The sequence below is a fragment of the Oncorhynchus gorbuscha genome, unplaced genomic scaffold (genome assembly GCF_021184085.1).
Source record: "Oncorhynchus gorbuscha isolate QuinsamMale2020 ecotype Even-year unplaced genomic scaffold, OgorEven_v1.0 Un_scaffold_3009, whole genome shotgun sequence".
In the NCBI taxonomy this organism is placed as follows: domain Eukaryota; kingdom Metazoa; phylum Chordata; class Actinopteri; order Salmoniformes; family Salmonidae; genus Oncorhynchus; species Oncorhynchus gorbuscha.
Genome location: NW_025747371.1, coordinates 7,419 through 31,583, shown reverse-complemented (window position 1 = coordinate 31,583; position 24,165 = coordinate 7,419). Strand labels below are relative to the sequence as shown.

Sequence of the window (24,165 nt, the reverse complement as noted above, 5' to 3'; positions counted from 1 at the left end):
CTTTTCACTGTGTATGAAAAGTTGCAGTAGAACTGTATCATATTGAACTGTTTCAATGAGAAGGTAGATGATATTTCATGCTACTGAGACTTGCATGGTTTGACACCAGTATCATCATCATTTGTTTTATTCACTGGGTTATCTGGAGTGATCAGAGAGAAGACTGAAGAAGTGAAGTAGACAAACTGCCAGTGTTTTAAAGTTCCATGAAATGAGTCTTTTTTTAATTTAAATTACTTAACCTTTATTTAACTAGGCAAGTCAATTAAGAACAAATTATTATTTACATTGACGGCCTACCTCCCGGGCCAAACCTGGACGATGCTGGTCCAATTGATCGCCACCCTATGGGACTCCTAATCACGGTCGGATGTGATACAGCCTGGTTACTAACCCTTGTGATGATGAGGGGAGGAGAATTTTCACGACTTTTACCCACTTTTAGAATAGTTTTATTCCCCTTTTGTATTGTACAGCCTACTGGTATGAATACATATGTCACCTGGTACAGCCAGAAGAGGACTGGCCACCCCTTTGGTCCTGGTTCCTCTCTACGTTTCTTCCTTGGTTCCTTCTTGCTGGGGAGTTTTTTCGTAGCCACTTTGCTTCTACATCTGCATTGCTTGCTCTTTGGGGATTGAGGCTGGGTTTCTGTAAAGCACTTTGTGACAACTTCTGATGTAATAAGGGCTACATAAAATACATGTGATTGACATGTATATCACATCAACTGACTGGTTCTTCTGATGTTGTTCATACAGGAGACCATGTTGAGACATTCTCTACATCCAGAGAGCAACAGCAGGAAGATCACAGAGTGAAGAGGTCTCACCACTGCCCACATTGTGAGAAGATTTTCCCATTTCTATCAAAGCTAAAAATACATCTAAAAACACACACTGGAGAGAATCGGTATTCCTATACTGACGGTGGGAAGAATTTTACAACATCCAAGGCTCTGACAGTTCATCAAAGAGTGCACACAAGAGAGAAGACATACTCCTGCTCTGACTGTGTAAAATGCTTCACAACATCAACTTGGCTAAAAGTTCATCAGAGAACACACACAGGAGAGAAGCCCTACTCCTGCTCTGATTGTATAAAATGCTTCACAACATCAGCTAAGCTAAAAGTTCATAAGAGAACACACACAGGAGAGAAGCCTTACTTCTGCTCTGCCTGTTCGGCGAGTTTCTCTCATATGTGCAACTTAAAACGACATGAACGTATACACAAAGAGAAGATTTACTCCTGCTCTAACTGTGCGGCGAGTTTCTCTCTACTGTGCAAATTAAAACGACATGAATGTATACACACAGGAGAGAAGCCTTACTCCTGCTCTGACTGTGGAAAGAGTTTCTCTCGACTGGGCCACTTAAAAACACATGAACAAAAACATACAGGAGAGAAGCCTTACTCCTGCTCTGACTGTGGAAAGAGTTTCTCTCTACTGGCCCACTTAAAAATTCACCAATACATACATACGGGAGAGAAGCCTTACTCCTGCTCTGACTGTGGAAAGAGTTTCTCTCGACCGGGCCACTTAAAAACACACGAACAAAAACATACAGGAGAGAAGCCTTTCTCCTGTTCTGACTGTGTAAAATGCTTCACAACATCAACTGAGCTAAAGGTTCATCAAAGAACACACACAGGAGAGAAGCCATACTCCTGCTCTGACTGTGTAAAATGCTTCCCAACATCAACTAGGTTAAAATTTCATCAGAGAACACACACAGGAGAGAAGCCTTTCATCTGCTCTGACTGTGCAGCGAGTTTCTCTTTACTGTGCAATTTAAAGCGACACGAAAGTATACACACAGGGGAGAAGCCTTACTCCTGCTCTGACTGTGCAGCGAGTTTCTCTTTACTGTGCAACTTAAAGCGACATGAACGTATACACACAGGAGAGAAGCCTTATCACTGCACTGACTGCGAGAAGAGATTCTACAGATTGGGCCATTTAAAAAGACACCAATGTGTACATAAAGGAGAGAAGCCTCATCAGTTCTCTCAATCCAGCTGAGATTGGACTTCATTCTCATGTCATTAAATAATTGGCAAGGATGAATTGGATCAAATGAAAAAAGCGTAGAACACTCTTTTGTAATCCTATAGTTTCTCACTGTGAGAGAACTGTGCAGAAGAAAGGGAGAGTAATATAATTTTAGCCTCTCTTTACTTTACTGATCAGTGTGCACCTTGTCAGTTTTGGTGAGTTTTGTTAGTTTCTACTGTAAAGATATTGAGATTAATTTACGGTTGAATATTTTCTGTGAGACGTCTCACAATGGATTCTGATGGTTGACTGGGTGGTACTGCTTCCCTCTGCAGGTTTCTGTGGGAATGAGCTAGTAGACACAACATACTCTGAGTGTACCAAACATTAACGACACCTGCTCTTTTCATGACATAAACTGACCAGGGGAATGATGATCGCTATGATCGTTAATAAGGTAGTTTTTGTGTATTTATTATGGATCCCCATTTAGCTTTCAGCAAAAAACAAGATACTGCAGTTGCAGTGGGCTAAGAAATGAAAACACTGGAGAATTTTAAAAACATTGCCTGGTCTGATGAATCCCGGTTCCTGCTGTTTCATGCTGATGGGAGGACTGGGGGAGGAAACCACGAGGACATACATCCAGTGGTGGAAAAAGTACCTAACTGTCAGACTGAGTGAAAGTTATGAAACCTTAATAGAAAATGACTCAAGTAAAATGAGTCACCCATTAAAATACTACTTGAGTAAAAGTATTTGGTTGTAAATATACTTAAGTATCAAAAGTAAAATTATGAATAATTTCACATTTCTGAAATTAAGCAACCCAGATGGCACATTTGTATTGTTTTTTATATTATGGATAGTCAGGAGCACACTCCAACACTCAGACATCATTTACTAACAAAGCATTTGTGTTTAGTGAGTCTTCCAGATCAGAGGTAGTGGGGAGGACCAAGGATGTTATCTTGATAAGTGTGTGAATTGAACCATTTTCTGTCCTGCTAATCATAAAAAATGTAACAAGTACTTTTGGGTGTCAGGGAAAATGTGTGTAGTAAAAAGTACATGATTTTCTTTAGGAATGTAGTGAAATAAATGTTGCCAACAATATAAGGGGCGGCAGCGTAGCCTAGTGGTTAGAGTGTTGGACTAGTAACCGGAAGGTTGCAAGTTCAAACCCCGAGCTGACAAGGTACAAATCTGTCGTTCTGCCCCTGAACAGGCAGTTAACCCACTGTTCCCAGGCCGTCATTGAAAATAAGAATTTGTTCTTAACTGACTTGCCTAGTTAAATAAAGGTTAAATAAAAATAAAAAAATAAAATAAATAGTAAAGTACAGGTGCCACCAAAAACTACTAAAGTAGTCCTTTAAATAATTTATTCTTAAGTACTTTACACCACTGCATGCATCCATGCCGTGTGTCAGCTGGTGGTGTGATGGTTGGGGTGTGTTTTCAGGCCACACATTGGGCACCTTGATAAAAGATGTGGAATGTTTGAATGCCACAGGATCTCTAAGGAATCCTTACCAATCAGGTGCATCCTTCATTGCAGTAGATTTCTTCAGCAGGATTACGCCACAAGGCTTGTCCAGGAATGGTTCCAAGAACATGACAATGAATTCAGTTTACTGCAGTGGCCTGACGAGTCACCAGATCTCAATCCAATTGTGCATCAGTGAGATGAGATTGAACGAGCTGATGATGATCAGTTTTCAGCATTCGTTTTGGTGGATTATTTTATATTACTATATAACTTTTTGTTTAATGATAAACAGGCTATGAATCGACTACTTGTATTTATTAAATTGTCTTTTAATACTAGATTCATTATTTTAGTCATTGATGATGAATGTATTTGAATAACTGTATTGAAGTTGATTAATCTGGCGGCAGGTAGCCTAGCGGTTAAGAGTGTTGGGCCAGTGTTAAGAGAATTTTGTTCTCAATGTTCATAAACTGAACTTCTATTCAAATACAAATTATTGGTAACAGACAGAGTAAGGTTCTTATTGAAACGAAACGGACAGAGGCCAGTCTACAATAGTCAGCAAAGTTTATTTACAAGAGCTCTGCCCATCATTTTATGTACATTGGTTTATATTCCCCTCATTTTGTCATAAATGTCCCTCCTCCTCTCAGACAACGACAATGCTGTTTTACAAGTCTTCTCCTATGCATACGAGGCTTACCATATGCTACAACATGTTACACAGTCTACTGCAAGCCCAACGGTTTCTCCCCTCCCTGGCTGGGGACCAGACATCTTTCCTGTTGTTAGTTTCACAGTGGTCACAAGTTGTCTGTTAACACTTCCTCTTTGCCTTTGTACAAACATTCTTCATCAGACAGGGTAGAATTCGGTTCGTTACAGTCCTATCATTACTTTTAAATGTAAACATCATTTAGTCATTATACGTAAAATTCCTAACAGCCAGTAACTGAAAGGTTGCTGGTTTGAATCCCGAGCAGACTAGGTGAAAAATGTCATTGTGCCCTTAAGCAAGGCAATTAACTCTTATTTGTCCCGTAAGTCGCTCTTATCCAGAGATCTGCTAAATGACACAAATGTAATGAAAAATGTTTGTACGTGAATTTCTGCTGGGCAACTTGTGTATAATTAAATGAAATAAACTGTTTGATGTGAAATACTGTATATACACAACATTACCACTTTGTTGACCGTGTCCCTCTGGCCAGGGTCATAGTCAGCTAGACTTTGCAGCTGCTGTTGTTAGTAGCCTACAGTTTCCATGCAATACAGCATGTCTGATCACTAATGATTAGATGTACAGGCTGCTACATTTTTGTAAGAGTTTTTGCTTGTGTCCCTTAACTTTTCCTTGTGGTAAAAATTATGTGGGTAAATCAAAGTGTGAATAAAAAGTGTGAATCTCGGAGCATCGTAGCACCATTAAGTGCAGGAAATCCACTTACCCAGTTGCGGCCCACTTTTTGGAAGCGAACCACTTGATTTCGTCCCTACGTTATATCGGCATCGAACATGTCACCCCACCCTCCCTATGAGAGGAGGTGACCTCGACAATTTATTAAAACGAGAGGCTACCTGGATCTTTCATTTAAAGACCCTTGCTCTCTTCGGTCTCAGCGTAGACTTTGATCTGAAGCCATTGTTGTGATGTTGCTATTCATTGTAAATGTTTGTTGTAAGAACATTGTATCTATGATCGTATGCTCTCATTCATGTTTTTGATATGTTATTTTCATCTGAGAATTAACCAATGATATCAGGGCACACCCGGCCATGATTACAGACACCTGTGTGTCCTTTAACACTATATAAACTAGTGACCCACAGTGTTTCTCATTATACCCTGATGAAGAACGCTTGTCTGTCGAAACGTTGGATATTAGGTTATTAAATTATTGCGTCTGAGCTTCTAAAGGGTCTCTCATTTCCTTTTTCAAGTGTTCTACTCCGCTAGACAGCACCTCAACTCAACAGGTGTTCTACTCCGCTAGCCAGCACCTCAACTCAACAGGTGTTCTACTCCGCTAGCCAGCACCTCAACTCATCAGGTGTTCTACTCCGCTAGCCAGCACCTCAACTCATCAGGTGTTCTACTCTGCTAGCCAGCACCTCAGCCAGCCAGCACCTCAACTCATCAGGTGTTCTTTTCTGCTAGCCAGCACCTCAACAGGTGTTCTACTCCGCTAGCCAGCACCTCAACTCATCAGGTGTTCTTTTCTGCTAGCCAGCACCTCAACTCATCAGGTGTTCTACTCCGCTAGCCAGCACCTCAACTCAACAGGTGTTCTACTCCGCTAGCCAGCACCTCAACTCAGGTGTTCTACTCCGCTAGGTGTGTCTACTCCGCTAGCCAGCACCTCAACTCATCAGGTGTTCTACTCAGCCAGCACCTCAACTCATCAGGTGTTCTACTCCGCTAGCCAGCACCTCAACTCAACAGGTGTTCTACTCCGCTAGCCAGCACCTCAACTCATCAGGTGTTCCAGCAGCACCTCAACTCATCAGGTGTTCTACTCCGCTAGCCAGCACCTCAACTCAACAGGTGTTCTACTCCGCTAGCCAGCACCTCAACAGGTGTTCTACTCCGCTAGCCAGCACCTCAACTCATCAGGTGTTCTACTCCGCTAGCCAGCACCTCAACTCAACAGGTGTTCTACTCCGCTAGCCAGCACCTCAACTCAACAGGTGTTCTACAGCCAGCACCTCAACTCAACAGGTGTTCTACTCCGCTAGCCAGCACCTCAACTCAACAGGTGTTCTACTCCGCTAGCCAGCACCTCAACTCAACAGGTCAAGCCAGCACCTCAACTCAACAGGTGTTCTACTCCGCTAGCCAGCACCTCAACTCAACAGGTGTTCTACTCCGCTAGCCAGCACCTCAACTCAACAGGTGTTCTACTCCGCTAGCCAGCACCTCAACTCAACAGGTGTTCTACTCCGCTAGCCAGCACCTCAACTCAACAGGTGTTCTACTCCGCTAGCCAGCACCTCAACTCAACAGGTGTTCTACTCCGCTAGCCAGCACCTCAACTCAACAGGTGTTCTACTCCGCTAGCCAGCACCTCAACTAAACAGGAGTGCGCTTCTTTCACGTCCAGGTCTCTGTTTGTAAGTCAGCCACTCAATGTTAGTGATGGCTGTTTAACAGTCTGATGGCCTTGAGATAGAAGCTGTTTTTCAGTCTCTGTCCCCGCTTTGATGCACCTTTACTGACCTCGCCTTCTGGATGACAGCAGGGTGAACAGGCAGTGGCTTGGGTGATTGTTGTCCTTGATTATCTTTTTGGCCTTTCTGTGACATCAGGTGGCGTAGGTGTCCTGGAGGGCAGGTAGTTTGCCCCCGGTGATGCGTTGTGCAGACCTCACTACCCTCTGGAGAGCCTTACGGTTGTGGGCTGAGCAGTTGCCGTACCAGGCGGTGATACAGCCCGACAGGATGCTCTCGATTGTGCATCTGTAAAAATTTGTGAATGTTTTTGGTTACAAGCCAAATTTCTTCCGCCTCCTGAGGTTGAAGAGGCGCTGCTGTGCCTCAAACACCACACTGTCTGTGTGGGTGGACCATTTCAGTTTGTCCGTGATGTGCTATCTCTCTCTGAATGACCTTCTTGATCCAAATCAGTCAGGTTTCAAGACTAGTCATTCAACTGAGACTGCTCTCCTCTGTATCACGGAGGCGCTCCGCACTGCTAAAGCTAACTCTCTCTCCTCTGCTCTCATCCTTCTAGATCTATCGGCTGCCTTCGATACTGTGAACCATCAGATCCTCCTCTCCACCCTCTCCGAGTTGGGCATCTCCGGCGCGGCCCACGCTTGGATTGCGTCCTACCTGACAGGTCGCTCCTACCAGGTGGCGTGGCGAGAATCTGTCTCCTCACCACGCGCTCTCACCACTGGTGTCCCCCAGGGCTCTGTTCTAGGCCCTCTCCTATTCTCGCTATACACCAAGTCACTTGGCTCTGTCATAACCTCACATGGTCTCTCCTATCATTGCTATGCAGACGACACACAACTAATCTTCTCCTTTCCCCCTTCTGGTGACCAGGTGGCGAATCGCATCTCTGCAAGTCTGGCAGACATATCAGTGTGGATGACGGATCACCACCTCAAGCTGAACCTCGGCAAGACGGAGCTGCTCTTCCTCCCGGGGAAGGACTGCCCGTTCCATGATCTCGCCATCACGGTTGACAACTCCATTGTGTCCTCCTCCCAGAGCGCTAAGAACCTTGGTGTGATCCTGGACAACACCCTGTAGTTCTCAACCAACATCAAGGCGGTGGCCCGTTCCTGTAGGTTCATGCTCTACAACATCCGCAGAGTACGACCCTGCCTCACACAGGAAGCGGCGCAGGTCCTAATCCAGGCACTTGTCATCTCCCGTCTGGATTACTGCAACTCGCTGTTGGCTGGGCTCCCTGCCTGTGCCATTAAACCCCTTCAACTCATCCAGAACGCCGCAGCCCGTCTGGTGTTCAACCTTCCCAAGTTCTCTCACGTCACCCCGCTCCTCCGTTCTCTCCACTGGCTTCCAGTTGAAGCTCGCATCCGCTACAAGACCATGGTGCTTGCCTACGGAGCTGTGAGGGGAACGGCACCTCAGTACCTCCAGGCTCTGATCAGGCCCTACACCCAAACAAGGGCACTGCGTTCATCCACCTCTGGCCTGCTCGCCTCCCTACCACTGAGGAAATACAGCTCCCGCTCAGCCCAGTCAAAACTGTTCGCTGCTCTGGCCCCCCAATGGTGGAACAAACTCCCTCACGACGCCAGGACAGCGGAGTCAATCATCACCTTCCGGAGACACCTGAAACCCCACCTCTTTAAGGAATACCTAGGATAGGATAAGTATTCCCCCCCCCCTTTAAGATTTAGATGCACTATTGTAAAGTGACTGTTCCACTGAATGTCATAAGGTGAATGCACCAATTTGTAAGTCGCTCTGGATAAGAGCGTCTGCTAAATGACTTAAATGTAAATGTAAATGTGTACGCCGAGGAACTTAAAACTTTCCACCTTCTCCACTACTGTCCGGTCGACGTGAATAGGGGGCTGCTCCCTCTGCTGTTTCCTGAAGTCCACGATCATCTCCTTTGTTTTGTTGACATTGAGTGTGAGGTTATTTTCCTGACACCACACTCTGAGGGCCTTCACCTCCTCCCTGTAGGCCGTCTCGTCGTTGTTGGTAATCAAGCCTACCACTGTAGTGTCGTCTGCAAACTTGATGATTGAGTTGGAGGCGTGCATGGCCACGCAGTCATGGGTGAGCAGGGAGTACAGGAAAGGGTTGAGAACGCATCCTTGTGGGGCCCCAGTGTTGAAGATCAGCAGGGGTGGAGATGTTGTTACCTACCCTCATCGCCTGGGGGCGGCCTGTCAGGAAGTCCAGGACCCAGTTGTGTAACAGTATCATTTTAAACCGTCCCCTCGCCCATACCCGGGCGCGAACCAGGGACCTTCTGCACACATCAACAACAGTCACCCTCGAAGCGTCGTTACCCATCGCTCCACAAAAGCCGCGGCCCTTGCAGAGCAAGGTGAAACACTACTTCAAGGTCTCAGAGCAAGTGACGTAACCGATTGAAACGCTATTTAGCGCACACCGCTAACTAAGCTAGCCGTTTCACATCCGTTACACTCACCCCCCTTTTGACCTTCCTCCTTTTTTCCGCAGCAACCAGTAATCCGGGTCACGGCACCAATGTAACAGTATCATTTTCGCGAACCAGGGACCTTCTGCACACATCAACAACAGTCGCCCACGAAGCATCGTTACCCATCGCTCCACAAAAGCCGCGGCCCTTGCAGAGCAAGGGGAAACACTACTTCAAGGTCTCAGAGCAAGTGACGTAACCGATTGAAACGCTATTTAGCGCACACCGCTAACTAAGCTAGCCGTTTCACATCCGTTACAGTTGCACAGGGTGGGGTTGAGACCCAGGGTCTCGAGCTTAATGACGAGTTTGGAGGGTACTATGGTGTTAAATTCTGCGCTGTAGTTGATGAGCAGCATTCTTACATAGGTATTCCTCTTGTCCAGCGTGGTTAGGGCAGTGTGATTGCGATTGCATCGTCTGTGGACCTATCGGGGCTGTATGCAAATTGTAGTGGGTCTAGGGTGTCAGGTATGGTGGAGGTGAAATGGTCCTTGACTAGTCTCTCAAAGCACTTCATGATGACAGAAGTGAGTGCAATGGGGCGATAGTCATTTTTTTCTTGGAACAGAAACGATGGTGGCCCTCTTGAAGCATGTGGGAACAGCAGACTGGGATAAGGATTGATTGAATATGTCCGTAAACACACCAGCTAGCTGGTCTGCGCATGCTCTGAGGATGCGGCTGATGCCATCTGGGCCAGCAGCCTTGTGAGGGTTAACACGTTTAAATGTTTTACTCATGTTGGCTGCAGTGAAGGAGAGCCCGCAGGTTTTGGTAGCGGGCCGTGTCAGTAGCACTGTATTGTCCTCAAAGCGAGCAAAGAAGTTGTTTAGTTTGTCTGGGAGCAAGACGTTGTGGTCCGCGACGGGGCTGGTTTTCCTTTTGTAGTCCGTGATTGACTGTAGACTCTGCCACATACCTCTCATGTCTGAGCCGTTGAATTGCGACTACTTTGTCTCTGTATTGACACTTAGCTTGTTTGATTGCCTTGCGGAGGGAATAGCTACACTGTTTGTATTCGGTAATGTTTCCGGTCACCTTGCCCTGATTAAAAGCAGTGGTTCACGCTTTCAGTTTTGCGCGAATGCTGCCATCATCCACGGTTTCTGGTTGGGGAATGTTTTAATAGACGCTGTGGGTACAACATCACCGATGCACTTGCTAATAAACTCACTCACCGAATCAGCGTATTCATCAATGTTATTTTCCGACGATATGTGGAACATATCCCAGTCCACGTGATCGACACAGTGATCGACGCAATCTTGAAGTGTGGAATCCGATTGGTCGGACCAGCGTTGAACAGACCTGAGCACAGGCGCTTCCTGTTTTAGTTGCTGTCTGTAGACTGGGAGCAACAAAATGGAGTCGTGGTCAAATTTGCCGAAAGGATGGCGGGGGAGGGCTTTATATGGGTCGTGGAAGTTAGAATAACAATGATCCAGGGTTTTGCCAGCCCGGGTCGCGCATTCGATATACTGATAGAATTTAGGGAGCCTTGTTTTCAGATTAGCCTGGTTAAAATCCCCAGCTACAATAAATTCAGCCTCAGGATATGTGGTTTCCAGTTTACATAGAGTCAAATTAAGTTATTTTAGGGCCGTCAATGTGTCTGCTTGTGGGGGAATATACACGACTGATTATGATCGAAGAGAATTCTCTTGGTAGATAATACGGTCGACATTTGATTGTAAGGAATTCTAGGTCAGGTGAACAAAAGGACTTGAATTCCTGTACTTTGTTATGATCACACCCCGTCTCGTTAATCATAAGGCATACACCCCCGCCCTTGTTCTTACCAGAGAGATGTTTGTTTCTGTCGGCGCGATGCGTGAAGAAGCCAGGTGGCTGTACCGACTCTGATGACGTATCCAGAGTGAGCCATGTTTCCGTGAAACAAAGAATGTTACAATCTCTGATGTCTCTCTGGAAGGCAACCCTTGCTCGGATGTTGTCTACCTTGTTGTCATGAGACTGGATATTAGCGAGTAGTATGTTTGGGATCGGTGCGTGACCAGAAGACCGCTCCGCCTGCCCCTTCTATACTGTACTACTGGGACTATACTGAGGGACTATACTCACACACTGGATTCAACTAATCAACTCAAGCCTTTGAACTGAATAAGGTATGTGAGTGTGAGGGCAAAAACATACATGTACACCCTTTGGGACCAGGATTGGGGAACACTGCTGTACTGAAAGTCCTCCATCTTCAGAACTTCACTGCTGAAGTGCACATTATTTGGATTGTATACAGGGTGAAGAAACCAAGGTGGACATTTGTAATTTGATTGAACTATTCTTTAAATTACAGTTCCTTTGGAGTTACATTTAGTTAGAGGTGCATTTGCTCTAAGCATGTCCTATAAATAAATATTAATTTATTTTTCAAAGAAAACTGCTTTTGTCATCTCTTAAAGACTTTTTTTTACTTAAGTTCTTTAGTTTACACCACTGAGGAGGCGGCGGCATTAGTAGTAGCATCTACCGCCTTCTTGTGGCATGGGATAGGGCCATCCCAAGGATCCCGGAATGCACGGAAGGTTGCACTGTGGTAGTGGGGAACAGGAAGTTCGCGGCACGCGGGCACCATTCTTCAGAATAAAGAAAGCGCCAGAACGATGCAGTCAAGAAGATAACCTTTATATGTGTCCGTTTCAATTTACTACTACAGGTATGTAATAGCGCGTTTAAACTTTACAATGTCGAAAGAACATGTCATTCCATGCTAGGTAACAAATCCATTAAGGTATTGTCACGTTTGATGTGTAATTTTTGTCAAACCGAGTGAAGAATGTGGTTAACTATTTTACAAGTTACATAGCTAGAGACTTTGGGTTTGTCTGAGTGGATGTACATTTTTCTCAAGGTAATTTCATAAAGAATCCATTTATTTGAGATTTTTGTTGATGCATGTTATTGGTTTTGTGTAAAATTAACGAGCTGGTAAAATGGCGGCCCCTCTCGGTCTGTTACTGTAGTGTAAACCGGTAATACAATTGTCTTTTGATTGAAATAATACAATGAAGACGTGGTTGTTCAGGAAAATAGTAACAGTGCTGCCTAAAACAAACAGTGACCTTGCAATGTACTACATGGTTTTGGAGTCATTTTATGTCAATTTATGAAATCTACTATAAAGTGCTCTTACGTTGTGTGTCTAATGTGAATGAATTAATGTTTTCAAATCACATTTTGTCACATGAGCCGAATACAACAGGTGTAGACCTTAAAGTGAAATGCTTACTTACAAGCCCTTAACCAACAATGCATTTTTAAGAAAATACCTTAGAAAAAGTAAGAGAAGAATAATTAAAGAGCAGCATTAAATAACAATAGCAGAGCAATATACAGGGGGTACAGTCAATGTGTGGGGGGCACCGGTGTCGAGGTACTTATGTACATGTAGGTAGAGTTATTAAAGTGGCTATGCATAGATAAGAGAGTAGCAGCAGCGTGGGTGGGCGCAAATGAAAATAGTCTCAGTAGCCATTTGATTAGCTGTTCAGGAGTCTTGTGGCTTGGGGTTAGAAGGTGTTTAGAAGCCTCTTGGTCCTAAACTTGGTGCTCTGGTACCGCTTGCTGTCCGGTAGCAGAGAGAACAGTCTATGACTTACATTTACATTACATTTAAGTCATTTAGCAGACGCTCTTATCCAGAGCGACTTACAAATTGGTGCATTCACCTTATGACATCCAGTGGGACAGTCACTTAACAATAGTGCATCTAAAACTTAGGGGGGTGACTGGAGTCTTGGACAATTTTAGGGCCTTCCTCCAACACCGCCTGGTTTTGAGGTCCTGGATGGCAGGAAGCTTGGCCCCGGTGATGTACTGGGCTGTACATACTACCCTCTGTAGTGCCTTGCAGTCAGAGGCCAAGCAGTTGCCATACCAAGCAGTGATGCAACCAGACAGGATGCTCTCGATGGTGCAGCTGTAGAACCTTTTGAGGATCTGAGAACCCATGCCAAATAGTTCCAGTCTCCTGAGAGGGAATAGGATTTGTCGTGCCCTCTTCACAATTGTCTTGGCGTGCTTGGGTGGCAGGGTAGCCTAGTGGTTAGAGCGTTACAAGTTTAAATCCCGAGCTGACAAGGTACAAATCTGTCGTTCTGCCCCTGAACAGGCAGTTAACCCACTGTTCCTAGGCCGTCATTGAAAATAAGAATTTTTTCTTAACTGACTTGCCTAGTTAAATAAAGGTAAAATTAAATTTAAAAAAAAATGTTAGTTTGTTGGTGATGTGGACTCCACGGAACTTCAACCTGCTCCACTACAGCCCCAGTGTAGTACAATTCGATCTTAGTCCTAATGTTAGTCCTGTATTTGTTGTCAATGTTTAGCTACCTGAAATGAGATCCGTGCTTAATTTGGACAGGAGCTCACCGGAGCAGAATACTTACATTTCTACTGCTTGAGATCATGTTCTAAGTCGCTCTGGATAAGAGCGTCTGCTAAATGACTTAAATGTAAATGTAATGTTCCTCTTATAGAATATTAGCTCAAAAGTCATGTGTAGCTCCTGCTCCTAAATATAAACATTACCGGCACCCAAAATGAGCATGGGCACCTATTTCAGTCCAAGTCAAGCACTGAATTAGATAATTTAACAAGAAGAAATATAATATATATTTTAGGGAATAAAGTGCCAGAACTGTCAAGAAAATAACTCTTGTGTCTGTTTGTCTTTATTACTACAGACCGACTCAGATTAAGTCTGAGGCCGTTAACGTCAACAGTGAGGACAAACCCAGCCTGCCACTCTCCTTCCACACTGAGTACAAACCCAGCCTGCCACTCTCCTTCCACACTGAGTACAAACCCAGCCTGCCACTCTCCTTCCACACTGAGTACAAACCCAGCCTGCCACTCTCCTTCCACACTGAGTACAAACCTACAGTCACTGAGTCCTGATTGTGACAGTGGAGCCCAGTTTGCACTGCAGGATCCAGAGATGGCATCAGTGAAGCTGGAAGACTGCAGTCAAACACTGGAGCTGAATGTCAACATTAAAGATGAAGAAGAGGTTTCTCATGGTAAGAAGTTTGTTGTTCATTCCAACTTCCCACTGTGCATTAAAAGTTGCAGTAGAACTGTTTCATGATGAACTGTTTCAATGAGAAGGTAGATGCTATTTCATGCTACTGAGACCTGCATGGTTTGACACCAGTATTGTCAGCATTTGTTTTATTCACAGGGACATCTGGAGTGCTCAGAGTATTACATTTCTTCAATGTAACCTTTTATTTAACCAGGTAGGCCAGTTGAAAACATGTTCTCATTTACAACTGCGATCTGGCCAAGATAAAACAAAGCAGTGCGACACAAACAACAACACAGAGTTACACATGGAATAAACAAACGTACAGTCAATAACACAATAGAAAAATCTATATGCAGTGTGTGCAAATGAGGTAAGTTAACAAATAGGCCATAGTGGCGAAGTAATTACAATTTAGCAATTAAACACTGGAGTGGTGTGAAGTGGAGCAAAACATAAATAACAGTCTGGGGATGTGGTAGTTGGATGGGCTTTTTACAGATGGGCTATGTACAGGTGCAGTGATCTGTGAGCTGCTCTGACAGCTGGTGCTTAAAGTTAGTGAGGGAAATATGAGTCTCCAGCTTCATTGATTTTTGCAATTGTTCCAGTCATTGGTCGCCTTTCCTTCCAGTTCTCTGCTGCCGAAGGAGGAATTGGCTTTGAGGGTGACCAGTGAAATATACCTGCTGGAGCTCGTGCTGCTATGGTGACCCGTGAGCTGAGATAAGTTGGGCTTTACCTAGCAAAGACTTATAGACGACCTGGAGCAAGTAGGTTTGGCGACAAATATGAAGCTAGGGCCAGCCAACGAGAGCATACAGGTCGCCGTGGTGGGTAGTATATGGGGCTTTGGTGTCAAAATGGATGGCACTGTGATAGTGCTGGAGGCTATTTTGTCAATTATATTGCGGAAGTCAAAAATCGGTAGGATAGTCAGTGTTATGAGGGTATGTTTGGCAGCATGAGTGAAGGAGGCTTTGTTGTGAAATAGGAAGCTGATTCTAGATTTAGTTTTAGATTGGAGATGCTTAATGTGAGTCTAGAAGGACGGTTTATAGTCTAACCAGACACCTAGGTATTTGTAATGGTCCACATTACAATGGTCCACTAAGTCAGAACCATCCAGAGTAGTGATGCTGGACAGGCGGGCAGGTGAGGGCAGTGATCGGCTGAAGAGCATGCATTTAGTTTTACTTGCATTTAAGAGCAGTTGGGAGGCCACAGAAGGAGAGTTGTATGGCATTGAAGCTCGTCTGGAGGTTAGGTAACACAGTGTCCAAAGAAGGGCCAGAAGTATACAGAATGGTTTCGTTTGCGTAGAGGTGGATCAGAGAATCACCAGCAGCAAGAGAGACATCATTGATGTATACAGAGAAGAGAGTCAGCCTGAGTATTGAACCATGTGGCACCCCATAGAAACTGCCAGAGGTCCGGACAACAGGCCCTCCGATTTGACATACTGAATTCTATCAGAGAAGTAGTTTGTGAACCAGGCGAGGCAGTCATTTGAGAAACCAAGGCTGTTGAGTCTGCCCATAAGAATGTGGTGATTGACAGTCGAAAGCCTTGGCCAGGTCGATGAATACGGATGCACAGTATTGTCTCTTATCGATGGCGGTGATATCTTTTAGGACCTTGAGCGTGGCTGAGGTGCACTCATGACCAGCTCGGAAACCAGATTGCATAGCGGAGAAGGTACGGTGGGATTTGAAATAGTCTGTGATCTGTTTTTTAACTTGCCTTTCAAAGACCGTAGAAAGGCAGGGCAGGATAGATGTAGGTCTGTAACCGTTGGATCTAGAGTGTCTCCCCCTTTGAAGAGGGGGATGACCTTGGCAGCTTTCCAACCTTTGGAGATCTCAGACGATACGAAAGAGAGGTTGAACAGGCTAGTAATAGGGGTTGCAACAATTGCGGTGGATCATTTTAGAAAGAGAGGGTCCAGATTGTCAAGCCCAGCTGATTTGTAGGGGTACAGATTTTGCAGCTCTTTTAGAACATCAGCTATCTGGATTTGGGGGAAGGAGAAATGGGGGAGGCTTGATCAAGTTGCTGTGGGTGGTGCAGGGCTGTTGACTGGGGTAGGGGTAGCCAAGTGGTAGTAAATTTAAAGAAGTGAAGTAGACAAACTGCCAGTGTTTTAAAAGTTCTACATTACATTACATTTAAGTCATTTAGCAGACGCTCTTATCCAGAGCGACTAGCAGCCAACAAGTGCTCAGCATATGTGGGAACTCCTTCAAGACGGTTGGAAAGGAATTCCTCATGAAGCTGGTTGAGAGAATGAAAAGCTGTCATGAAGGCAAAGGGTGACTATTTGAAGAATCTCAAATATAAAATATACTTTGACTTAACTTTTTTTTATTTTATTTACTACATGATTCCAAATGTGTAATTTCATAGTTGTGATGTATTCACTATTGTTCTATAATGAAGAAAATAGTAAAAATAAAGAAAAACCCTTGAATGAGTAGGTGTTCTAAAACGTTTGACCAGTAGTGTAAGAATTCAGACCCTTTGCTATGAGACTTGACGTTGAGCTCAGGTGCATCCTGTTTCCATTGATCATCCTAGAGACTCTTCTACAACTTAATTAGAGTCCACCGGTTATAAATGAAATTGATTGAACATGATTTGGAAAGGCACACACCTGTCTATATAAGATCCCGCGTGTCAGAGCAAAATCCAAGCCATGAGGTTGAAGGAATTGCCTGTAGAGCTCCATGAAAAGGGTTGTGTCGAGGCACAGATCTGGGGAAGGGAACCAATACATTTATGCAGCGTTGAAGGTCCCCAAGAACACAGTGGCCTCCATCGTTCTTATTTATATATATATATTTTACACATTCATTAGTTCCAAATAGAGCAATCAACAATCACAACCCCACACACACACACCCCAACCCAAAGAAACATAACCAAACGCTAACAACAAAAGTCCTCACATTACCAATATTAAATAATAAAACCAAAGTACGGAGTAAAGGGTCTGAATTCTTATGTAAGTGTGATATTTCCATTTTTGTTTATCATATGGTTCAAATTGTTCATTTAAGTTCGTTTTAGAAGCACTTAACATAAGGGCTGTGTTTGTCGTGGAAAATCGGTTCAAATATGACGCTTACAAGAACTGGTGAATTCAACAATAGACTTTTTAATACAACGTATTTTCAAGCCGGAGTGGTCCGCGGAACACACACCCTTTTCAGAGCACCCGCTCTGATTTATACACATACAACATATATGAGTCCATCCCACATGTAAATGAAGTTACATCCCAATCCGTGCATCCTGCTTGTTCAGCCCAATAACGCTCATATCTGCTTTCCGTCAGATTATAATGATGACAAGACCCTTGCTTTGTCCCTGCACTCAGCTTAATGCGTTCTTCTGTATGTGTGTTATCTAGGGTCAGCAGACTATGTGTCTCCTCTGTTTTTAGCGTGCTCAGCTATACTAAAAATACTATACATTCCTCTATTTTCTAGGCTTGCTTTGTCCCTGCACTTAGCTCAATGTGTGTCTTTATCTTGGATCAGCAGACTGTGTCTCCCCTGTCATTCCTTCAGCATCTCCATGTCCTAAGAATATGTGAGTTATGTCTATAATCCATCAGTTGGTCATTTGGCTGACCCCCTCCTTTGTATATCCCTCTGACCTTGTGTATGGCGCCTAGGATAGCTGGACTATGTGTCGCCTTCTCTTCATGTGGTTGTCTAAGATCAGCAGACTATACATCTATGGCCTCCTCTGTTCTCCTCTCCTATACAATAGACAATGCATTTTACCAGAATGGCAAATGCACTCTATATGTGTATCTCTCTCTTGTGTTACAGTATTTATGTTCCTCCATATATGTACATAATTTCTACCAAATGTTTTGTGTAGGCTTACCCTGGCGTGATGTTTTGATAACTGTGTACATTTCTCTTGGACAAGGTGACTTATCAATATATTAGACTGTATTTCTTCTCTGATTTGAAAACGGTGATTAGTGTCAAAGTAGACGTCATGCTAAACTACAAATCCCTGCAAGCTCCTGCACATCATCTCTAGCTGACACCTTTGCTAACAGGTATTGTGTCAATTTAAAACTTGCACAAGACAGTTCAGAGAATTGTCAATTTAAATACATTTAGCCTATTTATTCATTACTAAATTTGGTTAACATTATTTAATCCAGAGATCCTTACCTTTTTGTCTCGATTTGGCAGTCTTGTCTAGACCATCAGAATTTTGTAGTTGTTTATTATAGCCACATTAGCAGCTAATTACATGTCATTTTTGTGGGGGTAAATACAGGCAAATATATTGATGATTTTGTCCTAGAGAGATTTACATGGTTATCAAAACACCAGGGTAGGCCTACATGAAACACAGCCCTTGTTTAAGTGTTTCTAAAATCCCCTATGAGAGAAATTATTGGAACCATTTTCCTATTTGACTGCTATGTGTTTTGCGAATTAGGATTTATACTGTGGTACTCTATTGGTATACAGCTACCCGAAGCTAGTGAGGTGTGGATGAGCTGAGGCACGTGGTAAAATGCTTCATTAAGGTGGGCTTTTTATCATTTATAGCCACGGTTGTCAATTGCACTGCAGAAATGGATCATTATTGCTCTCAAATTTTGTACACAAATTTGTGTACATCCTTTTTTGCGAGATTTTCTCCTTTGCCAAGACAATCCTTCCACCTGACAGGTGTGGCATATCAAGAAGCTGATTAAATGGCATGATCATCATTACACAGATGCACCTTGTGCTGGGGACAAGAGTAGCTGAGTAGGGGCTGCCTTGGCAGCAGCTAATGGGGATCCCTAATAAATACAAAAATGGCACTCGTATAATGGGAAAGGCCATCTCAAGGATCTCTGAATGCACGGACGATTGCACCGAAGATTTTTTTTTGCTTAGGGTAAAGTCTACAAAACTTAGTCCACTCTTGTTTATAACAAATTTTAGTTCTGGGAACAGAAAACTGTATCGGATGTTTCATTGACCAGAACATTTGCTGAATGTCGGCCAAAGACCTTCTCGTGCCATCTTCTCACACTGCCGGCCAGTGGGCTTCCTCTCACTACCATAGTTGGTATACTCATTACCATAGTTGGTGTACTCACTACCATAGTTGGTGTACTCACTACCATAGTTGGTGTACTCACTACCATAGTTGGTGTACTCACTACCATAGTTGGTGTACTCACTACCATAGTTGGTGTACTCACTACCATAGTTGGTGTACTCACTACCATAGTTGGTGTACTCACTACCATAGTTGGTGTACTCACTACCATAGTTGGGGTACTCACTACCATAGTTGGGGTACTCACTACCATAGTTGGGGTACTCACTACCATAGTTGGGGTACTCACTACCATAGTTGGTAGTGAGTGGAAAGTTCTGGGCAGGCACGCAACCTTCTTCAGAATAAAGATATGGGCAGAACTGTGATGTTAAGAAGACAATATTTGTGTCTCTATTTTTTACTACTGGTATGTAATAACATGTTTATACTGTCTAATATCAAAAGAACATGTAATACCATGCTAGGTAACAAATCCATTCAGGTAATAACACGTTTGGTATTTTTTATTTTTACTATTGATTTTTGATACAATAATAAAGTGAAGACACGGTTATTCAGGAAAATAGTACATAGTTCTGCCCAATACATACTGCAACCTTGTACTAAATGGTAATTTATGCATTTATGTGAATTGAGGAAATCTACTATAGATTAAGTACACTTAACTTGTGTAGCCTGATTTAAGAGTGTATACTTTGTCTAATGTGAAGGAATCCATGTTTTGTTGTCAATGCTTAGCTACCAGATCTATTGAAATGGGATCAGTGCTTGACTTGGACAGTTCACCTCAAATGTCTACTGTTTGAGCTCATGTTCCTCTTCTAGAATATTACCTCAACAGTATTGTGGAGCTGCTGCACCTAAATATAAACAGTACCGGTATCTATTTCAGTCCAAGTTAAGCACTGAATTAGATCAATTAACAATAACTAATATAATATGTTTTTAGAGAATAAAGAAAGTGCCAGAACTGTCTTAGAAAATAACTTTTTGTCTGTTGTTCATTGTTACTACAGGACTAGAATTAAGTCTGAGGCCGGTAACATCAACAGTGAGGACAAACCCAGCCTGCCTCTCTCCTTCCACACTGAGTCCAAACCCACACTCACTGGGTCCTGATTGTTACAGTGGAGCCCAGTTTGCACTGCAGGATCCAGAGATGGCATCAGTGAAGCTGGAAGACTGCAGTCAAACACTGGAGCTGAATGTCAACATTAAAGATGAAGAAGAGGAGGAGAAGATTGGAACATGTGTTTCTCGTGGTAAGAGCAGGTTCTAACTAAGTTTATTCATTCCAACTTCCCACTGTGTATGAAAAGTTGCAGTAGAACTGTTTCATGATGAACTGTTTCAATGAGAAGGTAAATATTATTTCATGCTACTGACACTTTCATGGTTTGACACCAGTATTGTCAGCATTTGTTTTATTCACTGGGATATCAGAGTGTCGACTAAAGAAGTGAAGTAGTGAAGTGGCTCATAATGTCCACAACCATTACCATAGTTTTAGCTTTAAACTTTTACCCACTTGTAGAATAGTTTTATTCCCCCTTTGATTGTACAACCTACTCATATGAATACATATTTCACCTGATACAGCAAGAAGAAGACTGGCCACCCCTCTGAGCCTGGTTCCTCTCTACGTTACTTCCTAGGTTTCTGCTTTCTAGGGAGTTCTTTTGGGCCCACTGCTTTAACATATGCATTACTTGCTCTTTAGGATTTTAGGCTGGGTTTCTGTTAAGCTGTTTGACAACTTTGGATGTAATAGGGCTTCATAAAATACATTTGATTGACATGTACAGTGGGGAGAACAAGTATTTGACACACTGCCGATGTTGCAGGTTTTCCGACTTACAAAGCATGTAGAGGTCTGTAATTTTTATCATAGGTACACTTCAACTGTGAGAGACTTAATCTGTGAGACTTAATCTTAAAACAAAAATCCAGAAAATCACATTGTATGATTTTTTTTTTTTTTTAAGTAAATCATTTGCATTTTATTGCATGACATAAGTATTTGATACACCAGAAAAGCAGAACTTAATATTTGGTACATAACTTTTGTTTGCAATTACAGAGATCATACGTTTCCTGTAGTTCTTGATCAGGTTTGCACACACTGCAGCAGGGATTTTGGCCCACTCCTCCATACAGACCTTCTCCAGATCCTTCAGGTTTCGGGGCTGTCGCTGGGCAATACAGACTTTCAGCTCCCTCCAAAGATGTTCTATCGGGTTCATGTCTGGAGACTGGCTAGACCACTCCAGGACCTTGAGATGCTTCTTACGGAGCCACTCCTTAGTTGCCCTGGCTGTGTGTTTTGGGTCGTTGTCATGCTGGAAGACCCATCCACGACCCATCTTCAATGCTCTTACTGAGGGAAGGAGGTTGTTGGCCAAGATCTTGCGATACATGGTCCCATCCATCCTCCCCTCAATACGGTGGTCGTCCTGTCCCCTTTGCAGAAAAGCATCCCCAAAGAATTATGTTTCCACCTCCATGCTTCACAGTTGGGATGGTGTTCTTGGGGTTGTACTCATCCTTCCTCTTCCTCCAATCACGGCGAGTGGAGTTTAGACCAAAAAGCTCTATTTTTGTCTCATCAGACCACATGACCTTCTCCCATTCCTCCTCTGGATCATCCAGATGGTCATTGGCAAACTTCAGACGGGCCTGGACATGCGCTAGCTTGAGCAGGGGACCTTGCGTGCGCTGCAGGATTTTAATCCATGACGGCGTAGTGTGTTACTAATGTTTTTTTTGAGACTGTGGTCCCAGCTCTCTTCAGGTCATTGACCAGGTCCTGCCGTGTAGTTCTGGGCTGATCCCTCACCTTCCTTAATGATCATTGATGCCCGGCAAGGTGAGATCTTGCATTTAGCCCCAGACCGAGGGTGATTGACCATCTTGAAATTCTTCCATTTTCCAATATTTGCGCCAACAGTTGTTGCCTTCTCACCAAGCTGCTTGCCTATTGTCTTGTAGCCCATCCTAGCCTTGTGCAGGTCTACAATTTCATCCCTGATGTCCTTACACAGCTCTCTGGTCTTGGCCATTGTGGAGAGGTTGGAGCCTGTTTGATTGAGTGTGTGGATAGGTGTCTTTTATACAGGTAACGAGTTCAAACAGGTGCAGTTAATACAGGTAATGAGTGGAGAACAGGAGGGCTTCTTAAAGAAAAACTAACAGGTCTGTGAGAGCCGGAATTCTTACTGGTTGGTAGGTGATCAAATACTAATGCAAATCAATTACTTAAAAATCATGTGATTTAATGGATTTTTGTTTCAGATTCCTATGATAAAAATGACAGAATTCTACATGCTTTGTAAGTAGGAAACACTGCAGATTTTGCAGGTTATCAAATACTTGTTCTCCCCACTGTATATCACACCAACTGACTGGTTCTTCTGATGTTGTTCACACAGGAGACCATGTTGAGACATTCTCTACATCCAGAGAGCAACAGCAGGAAGATCACAGACCTAAGAGGTCTCACCACTGCCCACATTGTAAAGAGATTTTCCCAATTCTTTCAAAGCTAAAAATACACCAAAAAATTCACACAGTTGAGAATCTGTATTCCTGTACTGACTGTGGGAAGAATTTCACAACATCAAAGGCTCTGACAGGTCATCAGAGAGTGCACACAGGAGAGAAGCCTTACTCCTGCTCTGACTGTGGGGCGAGTTTCTCTCAACTGGGCACCTTAAAACAACATGAACGTTTTCACAAAGGCTCTGACTGTGGAAAGAGTTTTTCTCAACTGGGCTACTTAAAAACACATGAATGTGTCCATACAGGAGTGAAGCTTTACTCCTGCTCTGACTGTGGAAAGACTTTCTCTCAACTGGGCCACTTAAAAACACATGAACGGATACATACAGGAGAGAAGCCTTACTCCTGCTCAGACTGTGTAAAACGCTTCACAACAGCATCTCAGCTAAAAGTTCATCATAGAACACACACAGGAGAGAAGCCTTATTCTTGCTCTGACTGTGGGGCGACTTTCTCTCAACTGGGCACCTTAAAAACACATGAACGGATACATACAGGAGAGAAGCCTTACTCCTGCTCAGACTGTGTAAAACGCTTCACAACAGCATCTCAGCTAAAAGGTCATCAGAGAACACACACAGGAGAGAGGCCTTACTCCTGCTCTGACTGTGGAAAGGGTTTTTCTCGACTGGACTACCTGAAAACTCATGAACATATACATACATGTACATAGGTAGCCTAGTGGTTAGCGCATTGGGCCATTAACTGAAAGGTTGCTGGATCGAATCTCCGAGCGACCAAAGGACAATAAATCCACAACGGAGGCTTACTCCCCACTAAACAATGAGACAGACATGGCGGGAGGCACATGCAACAATGTGACACTTACAGAACTTACCCGGGCTTTGGGGGAGCTACGTGTTGCTATAGCTGAGGATCTTAAGGCCACTATTGCTGAACTGGACACCAAAATCGAGAGCATCATTCGAACGGTCGCTTCGCATGGCCAGAGTATTGTGGACCTTGAGAAAGCTTCTGAATTCAACGTTGGTAGGATCGACGAGTTAGAGAAGCTATGCACGTCATTGCAGGATACTGTGCAGAGGCATTCTGTGAAAGTGGTGGACCTGGAGGGCCGATCCAGACGTAATAACCTTCGCGTTGTTGGTCTGGCAGAGGGAGTGGAGGCGAGCTCTCGCCCCACCGACTTCTTCGCCAAGCTATTGAAGGATGCAATGGGATCGGATGTTTTGGATTCGGATCCCCAGCTGGACCGCGCACATCGCTCCCTTGTCCCAGTGCCTGGACCGGGCCAACGTCTTCGCCCAGTAATCATCTGTTGTCACAGTTTCAAGACCAAGGATCTTATCCTGCGTGAAGCT

General features: G+C 43.8%; 1 protein-coding gene across 1 annotated transcript; it reads left to right on the top strand.

The window, feature by feature from the left end:
* Positions 1–14,131: 14,131 nt before the first annotated feature.
* Positions 14,132–23,751, top strand: LOC124027220 (zinc finger protein 2 homolog). The gene is made up of 3 exons (XM_046339685.1): positions 14,132–14,189; positions 20,302–20,547; positions 22,714–23,751. Exons 2-3 carry the CDS (start codon positions 20,445–20,447, stop codon positions 23,514–23,516), a joined length of 906 nt encoding a protein of 301 aa, XP_046195641.1. The 5' UTR covers positions 14,132–14,189; positions 20,302–20,444; the 3' UTR covers positions 23,517–23,751.
* Positions 23,752–24,165: the final 414 nt, after the last annotated feature.

Coding starts and splice junctions, on each gene's coding strand:
- LOC124027220 (XM_046339685.1), top strand. CDS start 20,445: ATGGCATCAGTGAAGCTGGAAGACTGCAGTCAAACACTGGAGCTGAAT. Junction 20,548..22,713: donor TGGAACATGTGTTTCTCGTG/GTAAGAGCAGGT, acceptor TTGTTCACACAG/GAGACCATGTTGAGACATTC.